This window comes from Pelodiscus sinensis, chromosome 11 (genome assembly GCF_052426305.1).
Source record: "Pelodiscus sinensis isolate ZL-2025 chromosome 11, ASM5242630v1, whole genome shotgun sequence".
NCBI classification, from domain to species: Eukaryota; Metazoa; Chordata; order Testudines; family Trionychidae; genus Pelodiscus; species Pelodiscus sinensis.
Genome location: NC_143062.1, coordinates 47,436,349 through 47,462,478, shown reverse-complemented (window position 1 = coordinate 47,462,478; position 26,130 = coordinate 47,436,349). Strand labels below are relative to the sequence as shown.

At 43.9% G+C, this 26,130-nt stretch overlaps 1 protein-coding gene across 6 annotated transcripts in view; it reads right to left on the bottom strand.

Moving 5' to 3' along the window:
* Nucleotides 1-26,130, bottom strand: part of PRICKLE2 (prickle planar cell polarity protein 2) — a 221,574-nt gene that overhangs the window by 16,166 nt on the left and 179,278 nt on the right. For 5 of the 6 annotated variants that reach the window (XM_075938504.2, XM_075938506.2, XM_006135077.5 and 2 more), the window contains 5 exons: nucleotides 22,261-22,374; nucleotides 20,199-20,336; nucleotides 18,462-18,665; nucleotides 14,373-14,559; nucleotides 8,684-9,550 (listed from right to left, as the gene is read on the bottom strand). In XM_075938504.2, the coding sequence (XP_075794619.1) occupies nucleotides 8,684-9,550; nucleotides 14,373-14,559; nucleotides 18,462-18,665; nucleotides 20,199-20,336; nucleotides 22,261-22,374 (1,510 nt within the window). Of the gene's footprint in view, nucleotides 1-8,683; nucleotides 9,551-14,372; nucleotides 14,560-18,461; nucleotides 18,666-20,198; nucleotides 20,337-22,260; nucleotides 22,375-22,640; nucleotides 22,905-26,130 lie in introns of those variants that run through there. The other variant, XM_075938508.2, reaches the window with a different exon arrangement.

Here is a 26,130-nt window from a genome sequence, read left to right as displayed (position 1 = left end):
AATTTGAGAACTGGAGCTGTTAGATACTAAATGGGCCTTTTTAATGCATAATGCATTTGTCTTACAGCCACCATATTTACTCTGCTAATGCCCATTTGTCTGACACATCTGCATCTCACTGTACCCCAAGACTGCAAATTCTTTGGGCAGAGACTGCCTCTTACACCTGGTTGTTTTGGAAGTACCTAATTTGGGTCTCTAGGGCTATATCTGCACTGCCTTCTCTTGCGCAAGAAAATATGCAAATGAGGCAAAGCGGTGAATATCGCTGCGCCTCGTTTGCATACTTAATGAGCTGCCATTTTTGCGCAAGGGGCTTTTGCACAAAACCCCCCTCTTGCGCAAGAGTCGTTTTTCCTGGAAAAAAAAGTGGCAGAATGGCTCTTGTGCAAAAGCTACTTGCGGAAAAATGGCAGATCATTAAGTATGGAAATGAGGCACAGCAATATTCACCGTTTCTCCTCATTTGCATATTTTCTTGCACAAGAGAGGGCAGTGTAGATGTAGCCTAGGTGTTTTGTGATATAAATAACTCCAGTGGAAATCTATCCTATTGCTATACCTGTTGAATGAAATTCTACCATGACTGATAGCCCATGGAATCATAGAATACTAGAAGCAGAAGGGACCTCAAGAGGTCATCGAGTACAGGTCTTCACCCCAGGAGGGACTTGAACTTACAATTCCTGGCTTAGGAGGCCAATGCTCTGTCCGCTGGGCCACATATAAGAAAGACAGACTAGGGCTTATGTGGGATATGAATCCAGCATCTCTCGCACCTGAAGTGAAATTCATGCTTCTAGACCAGCAAAGCAACCTTGCATGGTTTCCACTGACTTCCGAGGAGTTTTCCCCAGATTTCCACCTGTGTCAAAGGAGGGCAGGATTTAACTGTGGTAACCTGCACTGAGCTGGGTTTCTGGTTTCTCCTTTTGAGCATTCCAACAGTGTCATCATTCAATGTGGACTTGACCTCTAATACCTCCCCAAGTTGACCTCTAATACCTCCCCAAAGTGCTACATAGTCCTGTATTTTGTTTCCCCAAGTTGTGTGTGAGCAAAGAAGCAGTGAAATTTAGCCTACCAGTACTCCTTAAAGGGGGCTACTAGACTGATCAGTGTTTTGCCAGAACCATTGTTTGCAATCAGCAGAGAGAAGCTTTTACTTATAATTTGGCCGCTTAGTATGCACAACATTTTACATCTTCTTTGATGAGGTTATGAGACACCCATTGGAATCAACATGACAGCAGCAACAAGACAACTATTGTGCTCAATTCTATTAAGGGGAACAGCCTTCCAGGCTATGCTTAGCCTCTGGGAGGATCAGCTTGTTCTCAGGAAATAAAAATCACAAACCATATAAAAGCAGCGCCCTGACAGTGTAATGAACAAGACAGAAGCTTTGGTGTAAACGTTTTTGCAGTAGTATGATCTGCTGTTGCTAATTTTGTGATGTTGGCAACTTCCATTGAAAGGAGATTCCCCAAGTTGGCTGGCCAAAGGAAACTGAGTATGAGAGGGAGGAAGAAAGTTGTTGCCTTTCAAAGAGTGAGCTGCAAACCTCTTAACATCTCAGCTTCTGGGCTGGGTGACGCATCACAATGCAACTCCCAACACTGAACTGTAGCTGTGAGAATGCTAAAATGCCAATATACTCCCTCTAGTGGCGCTGCTATTGTTGGCCAACAAATAACTGTCCACACATAGATACAAGCAACACCATCACAGGACCTAACTGCGTAAGCCACCACATCAGGAACACAGACAACCGCACATCCTTTAATGTGATCTATGCCATTAAGCGCCAGCAATGCCCCTCTGCCATGCATATTGGCCAAACTGGACAGTTTCTGCAACAAAGGATTAACGTTAACACACAGAAACCTGTAGGGGAACATTTTAACCTGCCTGGGCACTCATTAATGGACTTATTTTACAAGCCAGCTACAGAGAGAGGGAGGAATTGACCTTTGGCTTGAACAAAGACTTGAACTGGTTAACATATTATAAAGTCAGCGTTCCTTACATTCAGCACTCTACTGACATTAAAAGCTAAGTTATGGGGCACTTCCAGCCCACTCAGTTAGCCACATTAACACTAGGACTACAATTGACAGATATTGGTTTTGTTTTCTCCCTCTCCCTTCTTGTTCTGAGGGTCCCCCTTTTTTCCTCCACTCAAAATCATCTCATCTGAAGAAGTGGGTTTTGAACACGAAAGCGTAATGGTACTATATACTTATATATTTGTTAGTCTCTAAAGTGCCACAGGACCACTCGTTGTTTTTCAAGTTACAGACTAACACAGCTACCCCCTGAGACTTCCAATAACGAAGAGTTTCTTGCTCTCTGAAGAACTCCAAAGCATGAATGTTGTTATATTTCAACACCCAGTCAGTTCATAAGAGTGAAGCCAGCAGAGAGGCTAGAAAGATGGCACAGCTGGGAATTCAAGAATGCTGCAGCACACTCGTTTGGAGGCCAAATGTTGGACCTGCCGATAAGGTTTTCTGTTGGGACTGACTCTCTGTCAAGTTGCTCATCTGATCTAAGTGGGAGGGTACTCTCTGCCTTTCTCCTAGGGTTCCGCTGAGACCAGCCTGGCTCCATCCTGCACTGGAAAACTCATGTGTTCTCCTGTGCCCTCTGCTCCTGAGTGTTTCTCGTGCATTTAGCCAGATTAGTCCTGTCTCAGGGAAGGCACCATGACAATTCAAATTGCGTCAGATTATGATTGATATTGGGGAACAGACAGGGAAGCATTTAAACAAATCCTAATAAAAAATAATGAAAGGAAAATGAAGGGGAAGAACTGCAGTCAGGAGACAATTTTCCTTCGCTGGGATGTGTTTAGTTATGTCCCATAAATGTTAATGGAGATCAGACATGCCCAGTTAGAGGAGAACAGACCACTAGGGAATGACTATCAATCCACAAGCAGAAAGGAAGTGCAGGGTTATGGCTAACACTACACATTCAGTGCTCTAACTGATCTCAGTATATTAGCATATGCGGTATGACAACAGAGCATAACTAGGAACCTTAACAGTACTCAGTGGGTTTTCCTTAATTTTAGTGTAACGGTGTTTCAGGTCTTAGCTAATTCATTAGGCACTGGCTCTAAAGAGCTTAACTAGAATGAGTTGAGAAATAACTCCCACAGTATTGCATGTCATAAGAACATCCATACTGGGTCAGACCAAAGGTCCACCTAGCCTAGTATCCTGTCCTCCAACAGTGGCCAGAGGGAGTGAACAGAACAGAGAATCCTCAAGTGATCCCACTCATGTCACCCATTCCCAGCTCCTGACAAACAGAGGCTAGGGACACCATTCCTACCTATCCTGGCTAATAGCCATTGATGGATCTAACCTCCATGAATTTATCTAGCTCTTTTCCCTGTTAAAGTCCTGGCCTTCTCAACATCCTTTGGCAAGGAGTTCCACAGGCTGACTATTCATTGTGTAAATAAATACTTCCTTTTGTTTGTTTTAAATCTGCCACCTATTATTTTCATTTGGTGACCCCTAGTTTTTATGTTATGTGAACAAGTAAGTAACTTTTACCTTATTCACTTTCTCCACACCAGTCATGAATATACAAACCTCTATCATATCCCCTCTTACTCTCCTCTTTTCTAAGCTGAAAGTCCCAGTCTTTTTAATCTTTTGTCATATGGCAGCTGTTCCAAACCTCTAATTATTTTGTTGCCCTTTTCTGAACTTTTTCCAATGCTAAGATATCTTTTCTGAGATGAGGTGACCACATCTACACTCAGTATTCAAGATGTGGGCAACCATGGATTTATACAGAAGCAGTAAGATATTCTCTGTCTTATTCTCTGTGCCCCTCCCCATTTTTTTTTACATGGGTGAAAAGTCTGGCTTAAGTGTGCACCAGCTGTGACTTTTGTATCTGTTCATTCAGCACAAATATTTACTAGGTAGGATCACAAAGAAAGAAAGATCCTCTTGATGCCCAGGAGACCTTTGTTAAGTTCCCACCAATATCACAAGATTCCATAGTGACCTCAGATGAATCACTGAGACCTTGATCTGGCAAAGCACCTAAGCATGTGTGTACCTCAGAGTTTGTGAGTACCACTTGGCTTAAATTGGACCACTCCGGTGGTTTGCTGAATCTCTCTGCCTGCATTTTCTATCTGTATAATGGGCACAATATTACTTCATTTTTCTAGTTTTATCTGTCATTTTTAATTAGACAGTAACTCTTTGCAATTTTCTTCCTGTGAGTTTGTACAGCATCGTGCTCAACAGAGACTAGGTATGATGGACTGCAATACAGATATAACCGTAACACTAACTTTCCACAGGTGGAAGACACAAGTAGGTTTTTGCCCATAGAAAACGGACTCTATCCACACACCTGGTTTGTTATCTGCTTTCACTGGCACCTCTGACTAATTACTAGTTGTGCTATAACAGAAACATCACAGCGGAAATTCCTGCCAGGATGGAGTCAGTCAGATTTTAACTTGTGCCGTGCAGGTCAGAGTCTGTTTGCCTTTGAGCTCTACATAAAATAAATGTTTTCAGTGATGTCATAAAAATATTGGACAGATTCAGAGTTAATCACTCTACACAGTATTTTATAAAGTGGAACAATAATGTGGAGACAGAATTTCAAAGGATATTTCCAGTATTTTGCAGAAAATGCTCTCAAGCTTTCTTGGTGGGAGTCATAAATTGCATGGCTAGAAACCTGCGTGCTTATGTCACTTAATTGAGGAGAGCTACCATGTAGTGACACGTCAAGGAGAGCTATGGAGCAACAGGCACTGTCGACTGTTTCTGATTTATGACATATTTACTATGGTGTTTGCTTTATAACATAAGAACAGCCATACTGGGTTAGACCAAAGGACCATCTAATCCAGTATCCTGTCTTCCCACAGTGGCCAATGCCAGGTGCCCCAGAGGGAGTGAACAGAACAGATAATCATCAAGTAATCCCTCTCCTGTCACCCATTTCCAGCCTCTGACAAACAGAAACTAGGGACACCATTCCTGCCCATTCTTGCTAGTTAGTATTGATGGACCTAACCTCCATGAAATTATCTAGCTCTTTTTTTAACCTTGTTAAAGTCCTGGTCTTTCTAACGTCCTCTGGCAAGGTGTTCCACAGGTTGTGCACTGCATAAAGAAATACTTCCTTTTGTTTGTTTCAAACCTGCTACCCTACTGCAGGCAGGCTGTCTTGAGTGCTTTCCAAAAGCCAGGCTGGGCCGTTGTGCAAAGGTAAGAAGCCCATGTATGAGCTGCATGTTGTATCACAGGCTGAGCAACAGCAGCGGTCAGTGTGGGCAGAAGGAACATGGCCTCAGAGTGGAGAGGGCAGCTAAACAAGGTAGCACGTGAAGTGCTTGGTTTTCTCCTCCACTACTACGCAGAACATAGCCTAACTGGCATCAACTCCCAGCTCTGCTGTCAATCTCCTACATGACCTCGGGCAAGTCACTTAAACTCTCTGTGCCTGAGTTTGCTATTTATTACCTGGGGATAATAATCCCCTTGCTCTCTTCCTTCCAGGCAGAGGGCAAGTCAGCCTTGTCTTTTCAGATGGTGAGCAATGTGGAGCAGGGATTGCTTCTTACTCTGTTCCGTGCCCAGCCCTATGGAGACTCTGCCGGGGTCTCCCGTCACTATCGCAATATAAATGACCGTGGAAAGCTGTGATCACCACCTAGTTTTTATAAAAACTTGATTAATGCTGTCAACGTGGGCCTCCGCATTCGGAGCTAATTCTGCAGCAAAGAGAACTAAGTAGAAAGGAACAGATTCATGAACAAAGAAAGCGTTTAGAAAGACAGTTTGATTTTCAAGAGAGAATTTCAAAGGCACAACTCGGAACTTAATGCCACTGAAACCCTCTTGTAATGCTTTAAAAAAGGAATGTTCTGAAATTAAATAGAGACATTTATCTCATAATAAATAAAACCCTTTTTAGAGCTCATCTGTTGATCTCTGAGAACTTGTTACACTTAAGCACCAAATACAAACTAAATTCTTTAAACAGCTGTACGTTACTTGTATGCGGCAAATCCAACAACGGGCCTCTGTGTCGCTATTGCTAACAACAGTTTCCATATTGGGAGTGTTAAGGGTGTGAGGATCTTTGAAATTACTTTCACCTACACTCCTGCTTACAGGGTTTCTGAAAGGAATTTCTTTTGCTCTCTCTGTCCCCAGTTTGAAATTGCCTTTTTGATCTGTACATGGGATAGAAAGACCTTCCTCGTGTGTCCTATTTTAAACAATATATAGAGATGGAGTGAGGATCTGGCTGAAATCAGTTTATTTCAACTCCAGGTATGGCACTGGCATGTTTCCTAGACAAACCCACGAAACCCCATAAACCTGTCTTGAAGGCTCAGCAGTAAGAAAAGAGTCCTGTCGGTTCAGGCTGCAGAAATTCACAATGCTTCTAAAATTCACTCAGGGTGCTTCTACACAGCTGGGTTTAACTCAAAATAAGCTCCACAAATTGAGCTGTCAATTGTGTACCTTATGTAGAGATAGCTTATTTCGAAATTGTGAGCATCTACACAGCGCTTATTTCAGAATAGGGTTGCTAGAAAAGGGAAGGGAGGGAGGGACCAAAGTTATTAAGCAAAAAAAGAAAAAAAAAAGCTGAGCCTTTAAATGGCCCCACGCTCCTTACTCCCCTGCCCGCACCAGATGCCGGCTTCCATCTGAGGGAAACACATATTTTCTGGGGGGTTTTACTGGACGGGGGACCCGAATAACAGAGAGTCTGGGCAAAAACTGGACACCTGGCAACCCTATTTCAGAATAAAGCACTCTTCCTCTGACTTCCCTTTCTCCTCGTACAATGAGGGTTACAAGAGTCGGCGTAAGAAGTCGTCCAGCTTGACAGTATTTCGACATTATTTCAAAATAACTGCCTGCTGTGTAGATGCAGACTAAGTTATTTCAAAATAACACTAGTTATTTCGAAATAATGTTGTTGTGTATACATACCCTCAGTCTCCACTAACCCCTCTGTGCTCTCAAAGCCAGATGCTAGAAAGGGGCTTCAGACACCCCTATACACTCGCCCCACACTGCATTTCCTGAGCAGGACTGGTATGCTCCATTAACTCTCAAGATCTGGCTATGGCCCCTCATCTGTTGGCAGTACGCTTGGCCCTGTGCGAACACCCTGTAAATAACGACAATAGCAGCACACACAACAAGGCCCTGAAATATTTCTAGGCAGCTAGTTCTGAGATGCAAGCATGAGAGAGAGATCAGATTTTCTGGAGAAGGAGAGGAGAGGAGGAGAAGGTACTGTACATGCCTGACTCCAATCAAAGCTTGGCTGAAAGGAAAAAAGCCGGAGGGGTGGAGTTGAGGGGCGGGAGAAGAAAGAAAAAGCAGAGTAAACATCTGTGGCTAACAAGCCATACTTGGTCTTTTCTTTCCAAGGAGGATTCTGGCTGGAGGGGCTCCCGAGCAAAGGTTGTTAGCTGTGCCAGATTAGTGTGGCATCTGAGAAGGTAAACTACTGTCGACTAAAGAAAAACTCCTTTGCACCACAGTCTGAATCAAACATAAAGCCTGTTTGCAGACTCCTGTGTTACATCTCCTCAGCCCCAACAGGCTTATTCCACACACATGCTTTGCTGCAGCCACGGAATGAAAAGCAAATGTGGGCAACATATTTCACTCGAATACAGCGAATACTGAATATACAGAGGATTGGGAGGCTAGCATCAGCTCAGTTTTGGGGGCTAGTTATTAAAAGAACGGGGTGTATAAAAAGGAAAGGCTAGTAAAACACTCAGCACCATAATGCTCGACTTAAAAATCCCAAACCTAACAATACGCAAAAGGGGTTATATTGTGGTACTGTCCTGGGTTACATTTCAAATAGTTTTTGCCCCCAGCTTCTGCTTAATGAATGGTCTTTGGGCTCTTGAGGCTAAACTCCATCTCTTCTCCAGCAGCTGGCATTAATGATTTGCCTGCCTTTTAAGGAAGTATTAAAGAGCCGTGGTGGGTTTGTTTTAAAATACACTAAAAGCACTCCCGTAGAAATAATTACATCTAGTAAACAAATAAGAGAAATCAAAGTGGGATGAATTCAAGGACTTGAAACACTTATTAAACCTGCAAATTCTGGGATTTCCACAGTTAAGGCAGATACGGCATTACTTACATGCACCTTTGTCTTACAGACTGTACGGTACTTAGGTGCTAGGGATGTTGTACTACTGGCTGTCACACACACTGTTCTCACTCTGATCTCTGCTCAGTATCTACACTTCTGTAAAGCTACACCAGAAGAGGGGCTGAGTGAAAAGGAGGTTCACAGAGGTAGATAGAAGAGTGAATTCTGGATGCAGCTGCACGTTTGTGGCATCTTTCATCCAGGTATTTAGGCATTTTACATGCACGTGAACCTAGCACAATGGACAGTCCAAACTGAAAACAAAGTAGCCTTGGGGATGCCCTCTGCAGCCGATTTTCACATTGCAAAATCAACGAGAGCGTCAAGGCATCCCAACTTTTCCATCACACATTCCCTATGATGCCGCAGTGCTCTGCAACTCCGCTCCCACCCAGCAAGCCATCATTTGTGTTTTAAATAGGGGGATTCACATACTTTCTGGCTGGTTGGAGGTTTAACAGCAGAGCACTAGCTGGTTGTGTCTTACCTGTGGCATTGGAAAGGGCGAGGGACTCCATTGAACCCCGCGGAGTTCGCTCAGTAGGTGTTAGATCCTCGGTGAATTTAAGTGCGTTGATAGGATGTCTTGTTCGACACTGTTGGGTAGACATCTCACCTTCTTCTTCTTCTTCTTCATATTCTGGAACTTGGATGCTTCCTCTGGGCTCATTAAAACTCTGGTTAGACATATCGCTGTAGCTTTCTTGGGACCTAAGCCTTCCTGAATAATACTCTTCTCTGCAATCCTGGATGAAACTTCCACTATGCCCCTTCATTGCCAGAGAGGAATTTCTCTTTGGATTGCTGAAATGTTTCCCCCATAAATCTGGCTGAGGGCCTGGAACCTGTCCTGGGTTGTAGGAAGTCCTTATATTACACTGGCTGAGAAGCTGCAATGGGCTTTGGGATTGACTTTGTTCCATTTGATTTCCATAGTGGTAGAGTTCATCTCTGCTTCTCCATATGTGCTCTCTGTTTAGGCTAGGAGTCTGACTAGACAAACTCAGTAAATCCATCTGCAGCGACAGCGGGTCCACATCAGCAGAAAGTCTGTTTGAGGTCGCTGGCAGTTGACCGCATGGATTTAACATGTTTTCCTCCACTTTCCCTTTGTTCTTGCCAATTTTGGCACTGCGGCGGGACTCCTTTGCTCTCGCGCTCTGAAATGCCGAATCCGATGAATCTGAGCCATTCGGGTCATCACCCACGCTGCATGCCCTCGAACAGAATATCTGCCCTTGTTTTGGTAGGAAAGGTCGCCCCAGGAGAGATTTCTTGCACTGAGCACAACAAAAACAGGTTTCGGTAGCATGCCAATGTTGGCCGTCGTAAGTCATCTGGCCCTGGTCTATACCTTTGGGGGGAAAATATACAGAAAAGGTAAGACCTATGTCATCATTTGGAAGTTACATCCTAGAAATGTCAGTGGTCTCATTTTCTAACAGTGCATGAAAGATGACGAAAACACAGAAGACCCTGAACCTACCCTTCCTCATGTTGAGGAGTAGGTCCCTAAAAATGATGACCCTAAAAGCCCCCATCCTTGGGCAACTTCAACGAGACTAGTAAATTACGTAAAGTTAAGCACAAGTCTTCACAGGTTCAAGGCCTAATAAAGGGGCTATTTAATGTGAGGAAAGGTGGCCCAACTGTTATTTTAAATGACTATTTCATAGTTAAAACAGTGGGAACATCAAAGGCTCTTCACAAAGCTGTCAAAGTAAAAGCATCAAACCCACTAGATATTTAATAATAATACAAAAAACCTAACAACCAGAAGCGGCATTTCTGTTGCTTTCCCAGTTATGTGACAAAGCTAAATATAAACCCATCCTTGTCTGCTCTATTCACTGTCAATTTTAAGACCAAAACTTATCATCAAGGCTTGCTTTACAGTCAAAATCCATTAGGTAGCAGCTGAACAGAGGATGAAAGTTTCCTTCGCTCAGCTCTGCCTGGCTTACTGAGGGAATTTAATTCTTTGTAGGCCTAACAATGAGAATCTGTTCCGAACAAGCAGACTCACGAGGCTTACCAGTCATAGGTTACACCAGCTGTAAGTGAAAGAGTATTGATCACCGCCATATTTACCCAAGAATTATCCCTGCCAACTTAGCTCTTTTTTGTACTCACAATGGCTTTGAATCATCTGTATTCCCTGAAATCCTCTTTACTAAGTGGCGTTAAAGGCTTCACTGCAGACTCATGTGCTGTCCCCCTCCACTCCCCCTACTTGGGTTCAAAATTCAACGAGGTCTAAAAGACAGCTTTTCAAAATTAGGAAAAACTTAAAACACAACGAATAGACTGGTAGCACTTTAAAGACTAACAAAATGTGTAGATGGTATCATGAACTTTTGTGGGCGAAGTTGACTGGAGTATTAGATGTCAAGATCCAAGAATAAATAAGGGAAGGGGGAGGGGGAAGAGAAGAGGAAAAAACAGAGAAAAAAGGAGGGGGAAAGGAGAGAGAGAGAAAAAAAGAGAAAGACAGCAAGCAAATGGTTCAAATGCTGTCAAGATGCTGATAAGAACAATTACCTTGTAACTATTTGAACCATCTACTCACTATCTCTCTCTTTTTCTCTCTCTGCTTTCCCCCTCCTTTTTTCTCTTTCCTCCCCTCTCCTTCCCTTATTTATTCTTGGGTCTGGCCTTCTAATATTCCAGTCCCTCACAGCAGGACTCAGTATTGTCTAGACCATCCCATATAGATGTCTATGGGTGTGTCTAGACTACAGGGTTTTGTCAACAAAAGTCCACTTTTGTCAACAAAACTATACCTGCGTCTACACTACCGCTGAATTCTATCGACAGTAAGTCGACAGAACATGGCAGTTTTGTCAACGGCGGTAAACCTCATTCTACGAGGAATAACGCTTTTTGTCGACAGAGTTCTGTCAACAAAAGGTGCAATACCATCCACACCGTGCTTTTTCAAAAGAGAGCGTCTAGACTCTCTGTTGAAAAAGCGGCTTGCTTTGTCGACAGAACTGGCTGTAGTATAGATGCTCTTTGTCAACAGAGGCTTTGTTGACAGTATCTATCGACAAAGCCTCTGTCGACAAAAGCCTGTAGTCTAGACGTACCCCACGTAACCTGCTCTTAAATATCTCCAGGGATGGAGATTCTACAACTGCCGTGGGCAATTTATTCCAGTGTTTAGCCACCCTGACAGTTAGGAACTTTTTCGTAATGTCCAACCTAAACCTCCCTTGCTGCAGTTTAAGCCCATTGCTTCTTGTCCTATCCTCAGAGGCTAAGGAGAACAATTTTTCTCTCTCCTCCTTGTGACACCCTTTTAAGATACCTGAAAATGTCCCCTCTCAGTCTTCTCCTTTCCAAACTAAACTTGCCCAATTCTTTCAGTCTTCCATCATAGCTCATGTTCTCTAGACCTTTAATCATTCTTATTTCTCTTCTCTGGACCTTCTCCAATTGCTCCTCATCTTTCTTGAAATGTGGTGCCCAGAACTGGACACCATACTCCAGGCTGAGGCCTAATCAGCGCAGAGTAGAATGGAAGAATGACTTCTCGTGTCTTGTTCACAAAACTCCTGTTAATGCATCCAAGAATCACATTTGCTTTTTTTTGCAACAGCATCACACTGTTGACCCATATTTAGCTTGTGGTCCATTATGACCCCTAGATCCCTTTCTGCCGTACTCCTTCCTATACAGTCACTTCCCATTCTGTATGTGTGAAACTGATTGTTTCTTCCTAAGTGGAGCACTTTGCATTTGTCTTTATTAAACTTCATCCTGTTTACCTCAGGCCATTTCTCCAGTTTGTCTGGATCATTTTGAATTTTAACCCTATCCTCCAAAGCACTCGCAACCCCTCCCTGCTTGATATCACCTGCAAACTTAATAAGCGTACTCACTATGCCAATATTTAAATCGTTGACGATTATATTGCATTTAAATGCACAAGGGAGAGAAGGCAGTGGGTAGAACACCTGCAGTGCCCTCTATCAGGTCTTTATTCAGACACCTGGGGTGCATCTAGACTGGCAAGATTTTGCGCAAAAGCAATGCTTTTGCGCAAAAACTTGCCAGCTGTCTACACTGGCCGCTTGAATTTGCGCAAAAGCACTGACTTTGTAATGTACAAAATCAGTGCTTCTTGCGCAAATACTTTCACGCTCCTGCTCGGGAAAAAGCCCTCTTGCACAAGAATACTTGTGCAAGAGGGCCAGTGTAGACAGGGAAGAACTGTTTTGCGCAAAAAAGCCCCGATGGCTAAAATGGCGATTGGGGCTTTCTTGCGCAAAATCACATCTAGACTGGCCACGGATGCTTTTGCGCAAAAGTACTTTTTGCGCAAAAGCATCCGTGCCAATCTAGACGCGCTTTTGCAGAAATACTTTTAACGGAAAAACTTTTCTGTTAAAAGTACTTCCGCAAAATCATGCCAGTCTAGATGCAGCCCTGGTGCGTCCTCTCTCCTGCTGTACTAACCACTGTACAAACATACAACAAAATACATCTCCTCCCTCAACAATCTCCATTGAAGACAAGAAACCAATAGAAGGGCAGCACAAGTTATCAGTGAAACAAGTGGGATGAATGTCTCAGCTGTTTCTCCAAGGTCGAGCGTTCTGAAGGCATCCAAGCAGACATCAGTTTTAAGGAGTGACATGATGGAGAACAAAGTTAAGCACATTCTTAACTGTGCTGCTGAAATCTTTATTCCTCCCCTGTTGACTATTTGGTCATTTCATGTGAGAAGAAGGGTCCCCCACCTCCACAGAGCAGTAGTGCATTAAACTGTGCACCCACCTATGGGATAAATAAAGGCCTTTCTGTGGATCCATCCATGTAAAGAGACTTTTTTTTCCCTTCAGAATGCACAGCAAAACAACCAGGCAGATGCCAGGATGCAACAACATTAGCTTCCAAACTCATGATAGCCATTTTGATTGGTACCAGCTGAAGGAATTTTAATGTACCAGTTTTTAGACAAGAAATTTGCCAGGACCTAGTGTACAAATGTACTTTTAGAGCACTAAAATATCGACACCAGAAAGCTAGATCAAGTCTTCAGTTGTTGGGGTTGGTTTTTTTCCTTTCTCTTTCCCCCCCCTGAGAACATCACATCTATTTGTGGATTAAAAAAGCAAATTGAAATGTTAATGACATCTAATGAACACACATTTTCCCTTGTAACAGCTCATTAACCCATATACTCCCTTTGAAAGCTGGAACGGTACAAATCAGCTACAACAAGTGTAAGAGTATTTAAAAGAAAATGTAAAAATAGACGGTAAATGAATCAGTGAAATCCTTTGGCTTTTGATAGTTGTAATATCTCTGAGATTGCTTTCCAGTGTTTCTTCTGTTTCAAGAAATCTCTCTAGAAAAAAGGGGATAGGATAGCCTCTCCTCCTCCTCCTTGTAAAAGCAGTAATTTAAACAAATACATTACCTTGCTTGATTCTCAAATGAAAAAATGATGTTTGCATCCACAGTTACAGGTTGAACCATTCTAGTCCAGCACTCTCTGGCCCGGCAATATCCATGGTCCAGCATGAGTTTAGTTAGCTGGATGTCCACTTATCATGGGTGTGGGCAAGTTTCCCCTGGTCCCATAAATTTAATATACAGCCACCTGTCCTGGCTCTCAGTGTTCTGTGCTGTTATTTAGCTCTTATTTACCATGAAATGCCTTCTAACAGCCCAGTAAGCAGAGGAAGTGTGGGTAATGCTGCTAGACAATATTGACCTCCCATGGTTTGTCAAATTCTCTGGTCTGGCACCGGTCAGGTCCTGAGGTTGAGGGACTAGAGAGGTTCAACCTTTATTTCCTTACTGTACTATCCACAAGGCAGGGACATGGCTGGTGGTAGTTGTCTGTATATCTTCCTTGCACAGTGGAAATGCTGCAGTATTGACTGGGGTCCCATACAGGCTCCAGCACTGCCAAGTGGCGTTCAAATGATTTATTGACACAAGTAAGAGTGCCAGAAATGTCCTTTCAAGTCAGAGTAATTTCAACAGGTTGCCTCAGGTGTGTTCTACTCAAACTATCACCAAACGCAATGAAATCAAAGCCACCGCACAAAAGACATTATATCACCATCTCCAATGAACCCACATCAAAAGGCGCCAGACTTCATTTCTCCCCCGACTTGCATTCTCTCCCATTGAGTGCCGGAAGGGAATTTTGCTCTTACCTATGTGTTGTGCGCAGGTGTCGCAGTACTCGGCGTACAAAGATTCAAAGCAGTTGCAGCAATACGGCCTGCCTTCCTTCATAATGTACCTCTGCCCTCCCAGCACCGTTTCACATTCAAAACAGCAAAAGTGTTTCATGTGCCAATGTCTCCCTTCGGCCTCGGTGCATTCGTCCGCAAAGATGATCTGGGAAAAGCCAGAGAAGAAAATGAGCTGAGCAGGATCATGGACAGAGAGGGGCTTGGAAAAAGATTTGATATGCACTGGCCATCGTGCTCACCTCCGCCCCTTTGGTCAATTTCAACACCCCCGTGTTGTGAACTGTCCAACACATGGCTGGGGAGCTCACTGCAAGGCAGACAGTGTCACCTTTGCTATTTGCTTATACTACACCGAGAATAATGTAGCCTGACCCCCAATCAGGATTTCTCAGCACTGCCGTAATATAAATCATGCTAATAACGGAGGCTGGAAACAGGATGGGCTATGGGGAAGAAGGCAGTCGAAGCAAAAGAGCTGCTTTGGATTCACAATTAGCTTGGGGGCTGAATTTTAATTAAGATTTCAAGCAGCCAGCTGGAACCTTTGATTTAAAACATCGCTTTTAACTGTATTTTGGATGTCTGCTTTTTAGTGATTGTCTTAAAGGAATGTTGATTTGCACTGATTGGTAACCACTAAAACAGATTGAATTGCACCTCAAATCTTTGCACTAATTTGGATACTTCTGCTTGCTAAGGAAGAGGATACATTCTAGCTGTGCACATTTATTTAAAAAAAAACCTATATAGCTTAACGCAGTTGTCCCCAACCTTTTTGCTAAGGTAACTCCCCCTCCCCCATTTGTTTCTCTTGGGGACCTACCATTATTCTTGCTCTCCCATCTCTCCATACTTGCTCCTTTCCCATTCTGAACTCCCCAACCCTCTTCCACCCTCTTATCAGGCCAAGCCACCTGCTCGGCCCCCTCCGGCCCCCAGCCATGTGCTTTCCTACCCCTGCCTCTTTCTGCAGCCCTCACCAACCTCTGTTCCCCTGTGGCCAAAATGACTGCTATCAGGCTGCTCCCTAGCTCCATACACTTCCTCTGAGCTGTTGGCATCTGGAACCCGCTCCCTGTGCCTTTGCCTGCTGCCCAGGAGAAGTCAGAGCATGTGCAGTGGAATCTTCTTAAGACACATTGATGAGTTGGGACTCCCCATTTGGGAAACACTGGTAGAACTTACATGTATTCAAATTCTTAACTTTTTACTTTTCAGTGCTAGGAAAGGGGAATTGCTCATTTCTTCTCTTGTAAAGGTTGATTCATTTTTTACATATGATTTGTTCTAAGCACCATTTGGATGGAAAGACACACTTTAATTAAAAATGCATGAAAATCGATTTTTTAAAAAAGGAATAAAGCTACCATAAGTGGGCTGGATACATAAGAAAAAGAAAAAAGGGTTTACCGAAGAGTGGATCAAAAATTTTAAATTACTTGATGTATTACACACAAAAAAATGATCTGTAGTTAGTAAGTTGAACTGATTGTTTCTAGACACTCTCTCCGTCAAGATGTTAGAACTAGTAAATCTTATCTTCTCACACCAAGTCTGTATCTGGAGACTGGAAACAGGATTTTTCAACTCCCAATTGGTTTCTTTACTTTGAAAGAACTAGTCATTGAACTGAACTAGTTGAATAAACTTGAATGGAAAAAAAAAAGTCTCTTTACAACCACAGAAGAGGCTACTGCTTAAAAGCTCACGTAGCTTTTCAGCAAACTCAGGTTCCAGATGCTTAGCCAGTAACTTCCACCAGTTCAGTGGTTTGACTCTTAACACTTAGCAGCAGACACGTTACTGCTAAATATTGTTTTTGCCTTCAATTTAAATAATCTGAATACATTATAACACATTTTGGCATTCATGTAAGTTGTCAATTTCAAATTTAATTTTAAAAAGGTTTATTTAAAAAAAACCTGTATTTAAATTAAAAAGCCAATTTAAATAAAAAACTTGATTTTTTTTATTTAAAAAAACATCACCACCTTTTATCCATCCTGTTAATAGCCACAATACTGCAGTCATGAACAGTACTTCACAGGAAAATAAAAAATTCAGACCCTCTACCCAGAATCCTACTGCACTAATTAGGATCATTGCATTAATGACACTGCAAACACAGTCACATTTTCTATTAAGGTTCATTGGTACATGGTGTATGACGGTTAATGAATGATTCATAGATGCTATAAACATGTTACACACAAGAGTCGTATTTGTTATAGATGCTTCTGAGCACATCAAACAGATGATGTGACATCAATATAATAAGCAACATACTGACCTATGAAACGTTGCATTAATTACTGATCAATCATTTATTAAAACATCTATTAATCATTTAATAACCATATATAAAAAATGTCTAAAACACAACAAAAACAACTGTTTGGGATGAAGATCGAGACAGCAATGGTTAGAACCCCTATAATGCCTTTTGCCTACAGATGGCCAACTGTTTTACAAAAATGAGAAAAAAATCAGGATCTCCAGTTTATTGAGGGGGAAACAGAGCCACAGAAAAGTTAGCTTTGTTCTTTGAGGTTACACAGTGAATAAACAGGTGAGCTGCCAACAGAATCGAGGCTTCTCGACTTCTAACACCAGCTCCCAAAGTAGTTCAAGGAACTACTTTGCTTCCATGAAAGGGGGCCAGGAGCAGCATAGTACATTCTGCAAAGCAGGTTACCAGGAAGCTGTGTTCTGCAGTTATTTAATATTAGTTCGATTTTTGTTGGATGCCTTCCCGCCAGAAGTGTTTTAAAGAGGGACGTGAACTGGGTATTTGTACTAGAATTTGTAACAGGACTTTGCAAACATAAAAGTACATGAAAAAAATTGCCTCCACTGAAAAGAGACAGAAACAGGGTCATTTCAATGGCTGGGAGTTTTGCTCTATACTAGTAACATTACAAATCTAATTGGATGCATAAGTCAACATTCTTTATACTTGATGTGTATCTACACTGGGATTTTTGCTGTACACTTGCACTGATGGGATTTAGGATTTTTATAGTACATATGGTTTTCCACACTTCAGTTTGCATCACTTTCAAAGCCAGAACAATTTCCTTCACCAGCCTCTAAACTGAGATTGACATTTGAGCAACAACTGGAATCTTCCTTGAAGGCTTTTTGTATGTTATATTTGTTCGGCTTCCCATATCCCTTTAATCTCCTCTATTAAGTTCTATTTCAATACACTGTAGAGTCAAACAACATATCGTAAGATACAGAATGTGCTTTCCTCCAGTGCCAAAGTGAGGTTCTTTCTGGTAGATCTGTGGATAGCGGAAGCACCACCACACACGAGCGGACTGAAATGGCAGTTTGGCATGTCGGTAGAGGTAAGTTACTGAAAAGTTCTTCAAGTCTCCTGAATTTAGTCTGAGAGGGTCTAGAGAAGAGCAACAAAATGGTTAAAGGTCTAGAAACGTGACCTATGTGGGAAGACTGAAAGAATTGGGCTTTTTTAGTTTGGAAAAGGGAAGACTGAGAGGGGACATGGTAGCAGTTTTCAAGTATCTAAAGGACGTTACAAGGAGGAGGGAGAAAAATTGTTCTCCTTGGCCTCTGATGCTAGGACAAGAAGCAATGGGCTTAAATTGCAGCAACACAGGTTTAGGTTGGACATTAATAAAAACTTCCTAGCAGTCAGGTTGGTTAAGCTCTGGAATAAATTGCCAAGGGGGTTGTGGAATCTCCATCATTGGAGAGATTTAAGAGCAGATTAGACAGACATCTATCAGGGATGATCTCGATGGTGCTTGGTTCTGCCGTGAAGGAAGGGGACTGGAGCTGATGACCTCTCAAGGCCACAGGAAACCCCAAGTCAGTATCCCACAACAGTGCTGGTAGAAGCCACGTGACTTCAGTGCGCCAGTGGTTTTGCCAGTGGCCAGCGTGGCAAATTTGGGATGGCTGATGGGTGTTTTATAAGGGATGGCTCAGAGCCAGTCACTGCCAACGGAACTCTCCTGTATTACCAAACACACAGTAGCACAACACAAGCACCGAACACGCAGCTGAGCCCGTTCTTACCTCGTCACAGGCGGCACATCGAGGCTTCAGGCACTCGGCATGGTGTCTGCCACAGTAAATCTTCCCCTCTTGATAAAAGTAGATGAGATCGACCAGCAGCTCGTTACAGACCGTGCAGATGAAGCAGGGGGGATGCCAGCAAACACCGTGGCCAGCTCTGGACGCAAACACAGCGATGTCGCCGCCGTTGATTTGGCCCCCGCACTGAGGAGGAGAAGAATAATGCACAGGAAGAGGGCTTGTGTTACAGGAAGCCAAAGGGGCACGCCCCTTCCAGGAGCAGTCTCAGGGATGGCCTTTCAGAAGCCGACATATACAACGTGATAAACCAGCAGCTGGTTTTCTCCTGGCTTGCTAACAGCTCATTTCCTTCGCACCGAGCAAAGGAAATCTCTCTTGGGTGTCACCATCCCTTGGATACAAGGCAGCCCAAAAGGTCCCTAAAGTTCTACAGCTGTCTTGAGGGATGGTAAAGTAGCAAATTTGCAGTTTCCCCACAGGACAAAGAGGAAGGACTTTTGGAACACGCTTCGGCTACTAGGCTTGACTCTGGCCATCTCCCACCACACCCAGCTCTGTGGCACTGTCTATGCTGGGCTGGCCAGTCAGAGCCCATGGCAAGCATGGTGCCCTCTGTGCGTTTTCTCCCTACGCCTGTAAGGGGGGGAGAAGGGCCTTCCTGGCATGGCTGGGTTCTCGCAGCGTGTGGAACTTTCTGGAAGAGCCAAATGGAGGAGCCGTCTTGGCCAGCTGGCCATTTCTCACTGCACTGCTCAACCAAATGCTTCTAAAGATTTTAGCTGTAACAAGACTGAACACCAAGCATTTCCATGGGACTTCATTTGTCCTTCCTCCAACTCTTGGCTCCGCCCTCCTCCAGCAGTCACCCCTCCCACAACCCACTCTCCAAACGCCCCCAAACCAACCTCCCTCACATCTACCCCTCTGGGCTTCTTCCTCAGTTTCCCCCTCTTGCCTGCACTGGACTGCTTCCCTCTTGTTACCCACTCGGGCTCCCAGCCTGTTCCCTCCTTGACACGGTCGGTGTGAGCTCAACCCAACTGCCTCTCCCCCATTTTGGGGCCAAGACTGGTGTTGCAGGAGTGGTTCCTGTGAGGAGCCCCTGCTGGGGATTAATTAGGAATATTTCCAACTTTGAGGAAGGCTGGAGGGGTTGGGACGCTTGCCTGGACTGAGTCGTGCATGAAACTGACACCACTGCCTGCTACCTGAGCTGGGAATTCCCTAAAAACGCCCATCTGGGAGCTAGACAGTTACCTAGGGGTTCAAGTCAGCCTCCTGCAAGGAGATACTGGATGCAGTGGCAGAAAGACCCAGTGCCTGCGTGCCAGGGCCACCTGCATGCATGCCCTCTATGGAGACCCCGGGATCAGACTTCCTAGGACAGTGTTTCTCAACCTTTTATTATAAAGTACGCCTGGAAATTTCTGGGTGTAAAAAGTACAAAAATAATAAAACGCTTTAAAACTTAACACAAAAAATCAGCTTTCTCCCAATTTCAGTTGTGTTGCCGTACCCCTTAGATTTCTCTCAAGTACCCCAAAGGGTACTTGCACCACTGGTTGAGAAACACTGTCCTAGGACACGCCGCAAGGAAAAGAACGGCTTGCTCCCATTGACAGCACCCGCACTATGTATTTCTGTGGTTTTCACACAACAGGAAAGCCCCATGTGACTCAGATGGTGCCAGCAGCATGTCCCATCCTGGGCACTTACCTGTTCGCAAATGGCTCCTGTCATGGTGACGGGGAACGGGCGGACATTGCCTCTCCCAAGGTTCTCCCTTTTCCTTTGATTGCTGAAGAGTTTGAGCTCCCTCTTCTCTTCCTCATCCAAGGAATTGCAGTAGCGGACCTACGAGGCAAGCAGGGATGCTTTGCTTTACTGTGCCCAGAACCGCCAACAGCCCTGTTGTGATCCACGTGACTATGATTTGCAAAGCTCAGTTGATGACAGCAGAGTGAGAACAACACCCTGTCACACAACAGGTGGGGGCAATCTGGAATCAATGTAGTTATGCTGCCTCAGGCTGGTGAAGAGTCTGGCCCTAATCTGGAAAGCCTGAGGCCACGAGTGGCCTTTATCATCCATTAGCAGGCTAGTCGTTTACTTCCTTCAGTCTTGTCATGCCGCAGGAATCAGAGCAGCCATGGAATGGCTCAGCAGTTGTTCTCTGATACCCACTCTTCCTACATTTATGATGCAGTGCTAATTATTTGCTACGGAAAGAAGACTCCATACCCAGCTTCAGTGAGGGATTTATTAGAGATTCTGTTTTTTTCCCCACAGAGTGAGGGTAGGAGGGATGGGGAAGGGGAGAATGTAAACTATCAAAATTACATATCACCAATGGTTCAGAGAAGAAGAGGTTTCCACAGCTCTGATATTATTTTTGTGCTTACAGATTTGATCTGAAGCTAATGAGATCCCGACAGAATCGGCATTTGGGGAGAAATGTTACTGCCATGTGCAGTAACAGGGCCAATCCCACATTCCTGACTTACGTGAGTAGAGTCATTGCATTAACTGTTTCCATTGGAAATGGATGCCTCACTTCCTCCCTGTCCGCAGAAAATTTTCAGGCTCAGGCCCTTAACGCGTAACAGTAAAAGACGTATTTATTTACTCTCTGGTACACTCAAGGCCTACAGGATCAGGCCCTGAACAATTTGACTCTCTCCTCGCTGGTTTTCAGAATTCTCCTTGATTCTGATAATACTGCATTGTATTTATATGGCATCTTGCCAGGCACTGACAAGCACATTAAAATATGACCTAGATAAAACAAGTTACACACATGCCTTTCGCCGAGGAGCAATGTGAGGATCATTGTTTATGCAACGGAACTTCATGAGATATTTGAGTTCAATGTCCACACTCATAAGAAAAAAATTAAAAGATGGGGGGCCCTTTTCTGCTGTCTCATATCAATAACAAAGGATTTAATAATTATCTGAATATACCATAAGTTGCTGTAAACGATCTTGACTGGAAACTCAGAGCTGAGGTTCAACATCTGTAAAAGCACAGATCTTAACTCATCCTCTAACTGTTTAGCACAAATACAAAATCACTCCCCATTTAGAGACATTTGAAAGCCCTACATATGAGAGAGCAGGACTCTGGATAGACTTTTGGAGTTCATTTAAATTCTAGCTCTAGCTGATTTAACTGGAACCTTAATCCAGTTGCAACACAGTTTCTGCCTTTGAGTGTAGAAAAATGTCCTCATTATGTACACACATGATTTTAGGAAGATCAATTCTGAAAATTAAAATTAAAGCTCAAACTTGACCTTTAAAAAACAAAACACAAGTTGCTAAGTGAGCAACATAGGAATTCAAGAAGTGAGGATCTCAAGCAATTAATCTACTACACAAATGTATTCACAAATATGCAGAGAAAGATCTCCCCTATCTACAGATTTTTAATCCACCCTAGAAAATACAATGAAGAACTGCATACTTGCCTTCGAATACTGTAGGTTGGTTTAAAAAGTTAGGCTATCGAATTCAATAGGAGTTGTGCGTGAGGGAGCTGGCAGCAGTATGTGATAGTGAAAGGCACCTGGCCGTACCATTTTCATAGCACGACGTGCTCGAAAGTGTTGTTTAAAGAATGAAATCAAGAAAACTCCAACTGAAAGCTGCAGTAACGTGCATGAGATTCTTTCAGTGGATCGACGAAGCATGACACCAGTGCTAAATCACAAAGGTGCATTCCCCTGGCTGCCTAATATGATATATTGCAACGTTTAAATTATTTTTAAACCACTCACCTCATTGTCATGCGGCGGCAGTTGGTGCAAAAGCTGCTTAATGCGCAATTTCTCCCCAGGACTGTTCACGTAGGGCACTTTGTCTTCTGGGAGGCAGCTGTAGTACTGGTGAACCTAAACATTAAAAAAGCGCACTGCAGTACAATGCCTTGATTGACTTTGGAACATTCTCTTCAGCTGAGAGAACAGAACACTTGGAGAGCAAGCGACCTCTAAAAATGAAGGGTGCAAATGGAAAAAAAATGCCTTTAAAGTTAAATCATCCAATGTTTATTTTATAGAGGGAAACAAAACAACTCACTTTCTTTTTAAAAAAGAGAGATAAAGAGGAGATAGCAGGAATCCCATGTTTAATCGAACTCTCAGGAGTGGTTCTTTACCGTTTTCTCTGTTAATGTCCACACTGTTAGCATGTTTCTCTTGGCGAGGAAAATGTGTTAGCACCTGCCTTTGCAACAGAGGTTAACAGTTCTACTCCCTGGCACCTAAGGTGTTACTGGGTACTTCAGCCTCCACCTACTCTGACACCCTCAAGGTCTTTTCTGTAACAATTTGTGAAAATAATCAGCAGCTAGAACCTGTTGGAAGGCTTGTTTTTTTTTCCCTTTGCTCTCAGAGTATATAATTAAGACAATTATTTAAAAGTACAGCATTATGGAGAGCAACGTAGCCGCCTCCTAGGAAATCGTGTGTGTGAGAGTGAGAGAGAAAGGTACATGCACAACTCCAGCTCATCCTTGTGCGTATGCTCATCACCAGCTCATCAGTGTGTGAGTGTGTGTGTGTGTGTGTGTGTGTGTGTTTATGCACAAAGTGCACGCACAACTCCAGCTCATCAGAAGTCTGGCTGATACTGGGGCTTGGGGGAGGGCTTGCTGGCTGAGGTGCCACTCAACGGCTGGGGTGATGTCTATGGAGATGTCTGAAGGCTTGGGAAGAGCACCCAGAAGGTTTGACATAAATGTAATTACCTCCCTTTGGCTGGAGAGGGGGGGGTGCGTGCTCCCCGTCAGCGCTGGAAATGGTGAAGGATCAGGGCCGAGCTAGGGGCTCGTGGCGACTAGATGCTCGTCAGGCAGCAGCAGGCCCGACAGCTCTTTAATCCATGCTTGTTAAGAAGGACACAGCGCTTCATACCGTTTGCCACCTTGAAGTCAATCTCCAGCCAGGCATCTCTACATTGCAATCATGTAGAAATGTAATTGAGAGCAAGACGTGGCTGCCTGCTTAGCTAGCCGAGCTTGGCTCTGACAGCACAGAAGTGACCATGGCTTCCTACCAGGTCCTCTGTGGAGTTTAAATCGGATTTGGCCAAGGAAGGCCTGAGTAATCTGACTTTCCCGAGAGACCACATCTCTCCCTCATCCCCCATGCTGTGCCCTGGCTAGTAAGTGCTTTCAAAGGAAAGGAGCTAGAAAGGGGCCTTTCCCTGGGAATGCTCTATCCCACCAGTGAATTTCAGGGGCGGCTGCCCAACTTGCGTCTCATGGTGAGTGAGGAACATGGGTGGCATGGCCAGCGGGGGACAATCTATGTTTTGAAGGGAAGAGAGGACTGAAGAAGGTGGGTTGCCCTTTAATTTGCCTCCCTTCCTCTAGCCTCTGAAAGGCTTATGGCCACTCCACACCCCACTCCCCAGACAGGAGCAACAAGACACACAAGGATAGAGGGGGGTGTCACAGCACATTTTGAACAACATACCTTGGGGGCCGACCTACCATGAGGCGTTTGCTTCTGAGGGCTCCTTCACCCAGGGCATTATTCCAGAATGGCGACAGTACGATAAATGCCCACCTACTTACTCAAACAACTTTCAAGTCACTGAGGTGCTTCTGAAAACCTCCCTCAGCTTTTGAATTTTGAAGTCCTTCTCTGAAGCCATGCTAATCTCCACCCTCCCAACCTTGCTTCCATACTGAGGGTGAGTTTTTGATGTGCCTCTAGCTGTATTTTTGCTACACGTATGGCCAGGGTCTGACATATGGTATGGGACGCTGGCTTCCGAGAACCCATCAGCTATATCCAATCATCCAAATAGATGGCACGGAATTAGTACCACTAAATGCAACAGACAGACAACCAACCTCCTCCTATGGGAGCCGGAGAAGACATTGAGAGATCCAATTAACTCTGTTATTTAAAAATAATAAATATGATACTAAATAAATAAACCTTACTTCGTATTTATAGAGCCTCCTTTATCCAAGGATCTCAAAATACTTTACAAACAATTAATTAACCCTTACAAGGTTGTGCCAGGTAACAAATATAATCCCTTTAAGGACCAACTAAAGTGTATAAATACTAATTGATATATTCATGGTCTTGTAGCTAGTCAGTAGTAAAGTTACTAACACATTCCAGTAGGAGCCCTGACTGCCATAGCTTTCATCGAAATGCGGGGTTACATCACCCCTCATTTCACTGAGCTCTGCTGATTTCTCTTTGCAAAATTTCCAATCGAGTGTCAGTACTGATAGCTTAGCCTCTTTGCTCTGTATCACTTGGTCTCTGATGGCTGCAAATGAAGATCTTACGCACAATACACAGAATCATAGAATACTCGAACTGGAAAGGACCTTGAGAGGTCATCAAGTTCAGTCTCCTGCCATCAAGGCAGGACCAAGAACCATCCAGGTCATCCCTGATAGATGTCTATCCAACCTGACAGGAAGTTTTTCCTAATGACCAACCTAAATCTCCCTTGCTACAATTTAAGCCCACTGCTTCTTGTCCTATTCTTGAAGTTGAAGGAGTCCAGAAAGAATTATTCTTTGTCTAGCTGCCAAATGACATTCTGTTGTTCAGGGAATGAGCTGTAAGACACGCACCATACACCCAAGGAGCTCTGGCTCTGCTGTAGGTTTGCAAGCCAGTGTTTGGTAACGAGTGTTTGTTTCCTGGCCATCGGACAGAAAAATCGAGTGCATGCGGCCATAAGCACTTCCTCTGGCAAGTTTTCCATGTAATCTCAGGCCTGCTGGAGACTGCTCCCATAAATTTAGCAAAATATTTCTGTAGGGATGGGCAAATTCATTTGGAAAACAAAACAAAATAAAACAAAAACAGCAGGCCCAGACCTGTGTGGCGTTGCCTGAAATGAGCCTGAAACATTTTATCATCTTCAAATCAGCTCAGGCAAGCTTTCCCCATTGTCTCTGACCCGCTGCAGGAGGAACCATCTTCACCACGTCATCGGCCTGTTCCCTCTGCGTGCTGATCCTCCTCCCCCAGGAGGGAATGACTTCATCGTGTGAATTTTTCACACATTGCCCCAGGCTGTAATTTTTGCTTGTCTTTGCCCAAAGGGCCAACTCCTGGCTCCAAGTGAGTGCATTCTAACAATGGGAAAACAGGGCAGTTGTTCTATTTGCTTGATGCTGTGAGTGCTCACCACGTGCTAAGTGCTTTCTAGACCTTCCAGAAGGGATGGCCTCTGCCCCAAGGAGCTCATAGCTTAGGGACTTGGAGACACGTTAGGGGAAAAGGAGCAACAATCAAACTTAAGAAAAATAAAGTCTCCGAGGGGTTGCCATGTTAGTCTCTCATTTTAAAAACAAGTAGTCCTGTGGCATCTTGGGGCATGTCTACACTAGGAAACTATGTTGAAATAACTAAATTCAACTTAACTCCCAATTTTACAAAATCCAGCTAGCATGTCCACGCTATGGGGAAGCCCTGAAATCAGTCCCAGGCAGGCTCCATTCTTGTGGATGTGCTACTTCAGACTTAGAGCCCCAGGAAGCACTGGGGAGTAATTAGCCCGAATGACTCTGGGGAGTCGTTATTTCGAAATAGCAGCAGCGGAGCATCCACGCTGCCTCTATTTCGAAATAACTATTTTGAATATAGCGTTATTCCCCGAGGAAA